The 6,891-nt window shown below is 35.1% G+C and overlaps 1 protein-coding gene across 1 annotated transcript; it reads left to right on the forward strand.

Moving 5' to 3' along the window:
• Positions 1-4,642: 4,642 nt before the first annotated feature.
• LOC113236197 (myosin-7-like) lies at positions 4,643-5,542 on the forward strand (the record flags this gene model as incomplete). The annotated part of the gene is made up of 1 exon (XM_026472203.1): positions 4,643-5,542. A coding segment is annotated over exon 1 (900 nt), but the record flags the coding sequence as incomplete, so codon positions are not given.
• Between the last annotated feature and the right edge of the window lie 1,349 nt (positions 5,543-6,891).

The raw sequence follows: 6,891 nt of genomic DNA on the forward strand, positions 1-6,891 counted from the left end.
TCGCTTTCAAGAATAGTGGCTTAATTCAAAATTGATCCTTTGGTATTCAGAAAATGGTAAATTTTTCCAAGCTTCTCATTGGCTAGTATAATCACATGACCACATTGGGGTGGTCTATGATATCTCTACTTTGTGCAAAAGACAGGTCTCCATTTTTTAAGCCTGATTAATTAGATGCTTTTGAAATACGCAGCTATTCTCGAAAACCGTCGATATGTTGTAGAATTGAATATTTTCAGTAAAAGTTCTTTCTTGGTTTTGTCTAATATTGTAAGCATGAAATTTTTGATCAGCGTTGCACTTTGCTGCTATCAATTTTTAACGTTGAAGCTCAAGTCTACAAATACCTACCTATTCTCAACATTTAGTACTCCTAAAATATTTCTGACATCTAGTATATTTAGAGTAGTATATTTTGTAATAAGATGGCCAAAATGAAAAAAAAAAATAATGTAAACGTTTCAATTTAGTTGTATCTGTTAATTTGAATTACTTTGGTAATAAACTGTTACCATTCATTACATTGTATTTTAATCTTGTGTTTCAAATGTTTGGAAATAGTTATTATAACTGCAACACATCCTATAAACTAGAGAGCGTTTGCCAGCATTGGTGCGACAAAGTGGGCGTGAGAAAAGGACTATCTATTTAGGCGGGTACTTTATATTTAATTTTGGAAAGTAGCTCAGAACAATCAATATGGTTATCTCAATTATGGTTATTTATGATTTCATAGAGCAACAAACGAGCTGCTCTTAACTCATAAAATCTCAAATTCATTTATGGGGCAATGTATACGCTTCTATAATAAAATTCCGGTTGATATACAAAATTTGCCACTTAGGGCGCGTTCCTACTAAGTCGTGATGACAGATAATCGTGCAGTTTACAGTGTCGTGGCTTGTATATTTAAATAAAGTTGTTCACATATAGAACGACACGACTATCATTCACGATTTTTTTGTCGTTACGACAACAGACTGTCGTGATAACGGCGCGTTCCCACTATGTCGTGACAACAGATAGTCGTGCAGTTTACACTGTCGTGGCTTGTACATTTAAATGAAGTTGTTCACATATGGAACGACACGATTGTCTGTCGTTCACGATTTTTTTGTCGTTACGACGACAGACTGTCGTGGTAATGGGAATAGTTTGTGGAATAGTTAGAACGACCGTCAGTCGAACGATAAATAAAACGTCACTATAAAAACGTGACGACAGATAGTCGCAGCTACTATTGTCGTCACGATTTATTTACCATGGTCTGCTCCCCACTCTCCCCTCTCGAATCCCGCGCCGTCGGCTCGGTTTTAACCCGGCGCTTTGTTAACGCCGGCTTTAAATAGGGTTAAAACCCAATAATGCCCGTAATCGAGGGCAAAAACTATTTACAATTAAATATTTGTTGTGAATTGAGTTTTGTTCGAATTTAATTATACATGTTATTACAAAAAATTAAATTCTTAAATAGTCTCAAAATTTTCATCACATTTCAGTTCACCTATAAACGTTTGATATAATCCTAATGGAATTATTTTTAATAACATTGGATGTACCTCATGTACCCAAAACTTTCTATTCTTCGTTTACTTCCTCTTCCGCCTTTTTAAAAAGTAATACATTATTATAAGTTCACCGTCAACCATTTCCACACGGGAGTGAAAACACTACTGGCTTCTAAAAGAACATAGAAGCAACTGCAGTGCATCAAACGACTCTGTCGTGCAAACGACAATTGCGGCTGCCGTGAAACGATAAATTGTCGTCAATTGTTTTTTAGCGGGAACAGCTAGACACGACAGTCGTTCAACGATAAAATAATCCACGACAGATAGTCGTAATATGGGAACAAGCTAGCGCGACAGTCGTCCAACGATAAATAAAACGTCACGACATACTGGGAACGCGCCCTTACGAGGTTTAAAACTATTATTATTATTATGAGCCTATTCTGTCCCACTGCTGAGCAAGTGAAACTATAATGAACCAAAAACTATACTAAAGGTTATTACACAGCTTCTGCGTACTTGGATGACAAATATCCATGGTAGTGACTCGTTTAGCTCTTGCAAGTAGTCTCGATCTTCGATCTAAGATGTTTAAATTAAAATGTATTGTCATGATAGATGTATTCAAATGTATATTTAAAAAGAGCAACGCTAGAGTTTTCTTGCTCATTATTCTCATTCTCAGGGGAATCTGCCTGACGAATGAGCAGTAGAGTTTAATCAGTATGACGATTTAAAGTGTAATTTGCTTACCCTATGATATAAGTTTTTTAATTCTTCTTGTTAGAGTGTAATTCTTTTCTTTTTCTTTGGACGAATTTCTCTTTTTAATCCATTGACTTACAAATAAATGGACGACGGGTCTAATACAAAAACCACGAAAAAAATGTCCCAAGTCAACCTATTCGAAATTTAAATTGTTATGTCATCGCAGTATCGCGCTGTCCGTAGAACAAATGAAGACTAAAGCGGAGTGTCGCGCTCTGTATACGATTTTAGCGCCTTACAAGTGCGGACACTTTTTAGCGCGGACCCGACGTCCATATAATTGTAAGTCAATGTTTTAATCATATTGTTTTCTAAATTCTTTCCTCATTAATTGTGCACAGACCAAACATAAAGCTTATTTATTATCTGTGGAAGCTTGTAATTGGCCGTCTGTATTTATTTTTTTGTATGTACTTGTACCTAGCTGTTAGTTTCCCTACAAATGTAAAATAAAAGAAACATTATTTGACTTTGACTTAAATATGGACTTAGGAGCTCACGATCTAACATAGATATCTACCACAGACTACTTAGTGAACATAGGTACCAAACTTAGACAACAAGTTTTCATTATCAATACGGTACTGGAAACACCTGTAACAAACCATCTTCGGAAACATACACCTCATAAAATGGATTCCATATTAAGACGACACGTAGCAACAAATTGCGATTTAGAATTAAATAAGTGTTTTGTTTTTTAAAATCTTTGGCAGTACGGGATATTAATCCAATTAATTGGAAAGCTTTACTATGACAGTGTGTAAATTAAGTGTGAATTTGGAATTTAAATAAAAACCGAAGTCTCGGATACTGTCTACTTTTTGTAATTTCACGTTATTAATGGAATAGACGTATTCCATTGGATTAAGTTTTTTGGTAAATGTATTATAAAGCGTTAGCGTTGAGCACTTTAAGTATGCGGGGGTACGTCTGCCACGTGTTATCTCTATGCTATTAAGCTCTTGTATGGACTACTCGTACCTTCCAGAGGCACTCTAGGAGATAGTTAATAGGTGACATAGAGGGAGGGCGCTGCATTCGCCTAACAAACATCGCTCTGTGTTAATTTATTTTAAAAAAATAGCTACTATAAGTTTTCCAGTTCTTAATGTTTATATAAGTGTTCATAGTTGTTCAATTCGCCAGGAAAACTATTATCATCGTGAAATACCTAGTACTTTAAGGAATTTTAGAGCGTAAATATCGGCTACAAAATTTTCTCTGTACGACTGTTAAACTTGTGTATGACTTTAAATTTTAGTAATAAAGAATAAAATTTCGTGATATATTCCTGCAAAATCAGTGAGTGTTGTGAAATTAATCAAAACAACAGGATAAAAAGTGTTTTTTAAAAAGGAGACTCCTTGCGTCGTTGCTACCGTTCGTTAAAAAAGTGTCTTGCTATTACCCACTTCGTCGCAACATTGAATAGATAACAGCTGAATACAAAACTGTACCATAATTTCGCCGGTACAACTTGTGTTCGCATTGGTCTAGCGGGATAGCGGCCGGATTCAGATTTCACCGCCCGCGGTTCGCATCTCAGACGCTGAAGGGTTTTCTGGGGAGTATTTCTTTTTCGTTTTTTTTTTCTTTTTTCATTATTATTATTTTATTATTGCTATTATTTAAAAAAAAAATTATACTATTATTATTATTTTGTCCTTTTACGTAAGTCCCATAACATAACACATATTATAAATTACATACATACAACGCAACACTGAACTTGACTCCTTTTGCTTGACTTTTGTCAAACAAATCTCGGAGACAACGTACATTCATACATGCCATTAAAACACTTTTATTTAGTTATTTGCATTATTTTTATTACACAGAAAATTTAGTACAGACAGTTTTTAGCTTTAGTTGATTACCGTTACGTATATAAGTAGCTATCGATTAACACATTAACACTACAATAACTGTCGTGTATTTGCAAGCGGGTCTCAATTTACTTCAATACATTTGAAGTAGACTTTGATGTATTTGCTTGTATTATACAGACATACATACATAAAGTGCACTCCTGAGACCTTTAACTATTAAATAATATATAATTTTTATTAACAATACCTCGTATATATTTATACATTTTGAGTAATTTTATTAATATTCTTTCCGTGCATAAGTTTTGTGAGTGAGATTTGTATGTTTTAGGTAGAATAGACCAGACAACCCTGGTTCATTTCAGTTATCTGATAGATTAAGGATTAGAAATAGACAATAGCTCACTGTGCTAGTGGGAACTTCGTATTTGGAAGAGGCCTGTGTACATAATTTACATATTTTTTTTTAAGTACATTCTGTGCGCTTACATTCCATTTGATACATTCCAGTGACGCGATATCCAGTACAACATGATGACCAGGAGAATGTTGTCTGAAGAAAAGAGCAAGAAGATGGAAGCTGAGCTCAATGAACTGAGGGCACTGACAGATAGGCTTCTTGAAGAACGCGATGTATATGAAATGGAAATGCAGGCGCTCAAGACTTCACGAATGACATTAAAAGGGAAATTTGATGAAATTCGACGATTTTGTGAAGAATTAGAAAAAGAGTGCAAACGAAAGGAATTAATTATAGAGAGCTTCCGAGAAAATCACCAGGAACACGAAGATGCCTTAGACCGTATCAGGTTTCTTGAAAGACAGGTAAAGGAATCAAATGCTGAAGTTGCATCATTACACGAACAAAGCGGAAGTTACGACCACCTAACGACCTTGTCACTCCGTGATGAACTAGCTCTGGGAGACAGGAATGTATGCAACAGTAAATTATGCAGCACTAAATCGCAAGACCCAAGATTTTCCAAATTAACCAACCTGATAAGAAAGAAATCGAAAACTCTTAAGAAATTAAAATCAGAAAAATTAAATTTACACAAGGACAAGGTGAAGATGGCCGAACAAGTGAAAGATCTAGAGTTAGATCTTCAATCGCGAACTAAAGACCTACTTTCTACGCAGAAACAACTAGAAGAACTTTCAGCTGCAACTAATGAGCTTTTAAAGCTGGGTACTGAGTATAGAGAACTTAATCAAGTCCTTCTTCACGATGAGCTTAGTGAAACAAATGGTCCAGTAGAAACAAATCAGACTCCGTCCCCACCACCCACATCATCAACGCAACCAACACGTGCATCGTATGCCAGCGTTGCTGCAGGAAAACGTGTCTGCTCCACTACAACTGTTGAAGTTCGACACAGTCAACGGTCAACCAAGACTATTAGAACTCCGACCAGGCCATCCAGAAGAACGGTAGTTTTTTCTGATAAAATAGGCGTAGGACTAGGCCACCACCTTAGTAACCACTTAAAACAAAGGGTAGTCAACTATTGCTATCCAGGAGCTACTTTTAGTCAAATTATTACACTGTTAAGTGATTGCAACTTTGATAAATATACAACAGTGATTCTTATAATAGGTGATAGTACTAACATTAGTAAAAAAGAAGTAAATAGTAGCATTGACGTGTTCTTGAGAATTCATGAGAAGTGTGGGTGTAAATTCATACTAAGTGCATTCCCTTACTGCTCTAACCTAGGCATCGCTCGTAATAAGTATATATACAACATAAATTCGCACATTCATAATTTGACTTGCCGTCATAGTGACGTTATATTTTGTTTTGATATTAATAAGTTCGTAAGGAACTTCAATCTTTTTGAGGATAATTTACTTTTACCCCAAAGGTATCTAAGACATATAGCTAGTTTGCTATCTTTTAATATTAAGGACCCTGTTATAGAAGATATAACACAGTCCCACGACAATGCTCCTACTTTAAGTAGCAACAGTATACTTTTTAATAAGCATAATTTAAACTAAAAAACACGACAACAGAAAAGTCTAATCGTTTCCATGTAGTACATCAAAATATTCAAGGCTTTTCTGGCAAAACATTAGAAATAAGTCTTTTTTTTGCACGATATTTCCGTTGACGTGTTTTGTGTTACAGAACACTGGCTGAAAGATTACGAAGCCATTCACAATATAGAAAATTATGTAATAGTCAGTTCGTTCATAAGAAAGAGCTTAAGTAGAGGCGGATCCATGATTATTATTAAGCGTAACTTAAAATTTAAAGAGCGTAAGGATATCACAAATCTTTCTACTGAACGAACTATTGAGATTTCATGTGTGGAATTGGATCAGTTTGTCGTCTTATGTGTATACAGGCCCCCCTCTGCTAATTTTAACGAGTTTGAATTAATTATGGAAGACAGTTTAAAGCGGATTTTTCCAACCAAAAAAAACGTAGTAATATGTGGAGATTTCAATGTAAACCTGTTGGAAAACTGTTCTACTTCTGTAAGACTCATTAATTTATTTCAAAGTTTTAACTTGATTAATCTTTTTTTAGAACCAACTCGCATTACTGCCTCCTCTTCTACTTGTATTGATAACATCTTTTGTAACACAGACGCAGTGTCTAAATCAATAATTAATTGCTTAAGATCCGACCATAGTGGCCAATTGGCTTCTTTTAATTGTAAAATGAGCAAGAAGGTAGACCAATTTCTCTGCAGACCGATTACCACAGAACGAATAATTAGATTTCAAAATAATATCGGCAATAGTTTAAATTCCCTATCCCATATACCGGA

The sequence above is a fragment of the Hyposmocoma kahamanoa genome, unplaced genomic scaffold, assembly GCF_003589595.1.
Source record: "Hyposmocoma kahamanoa isolate Upper Pololo Valley unplaced genomic scaffold, ASM358959v1 89081, whole genome shotgun sequence".
Classification (NCBI taxonomy): domain Eukaryota; kingdom Metazoa; phylum Arthropoda; class Insecta; order Lepidoptera; family Cosmopterigidae; genus Hyposmocoma; species Hyposmocoma kahamanoa.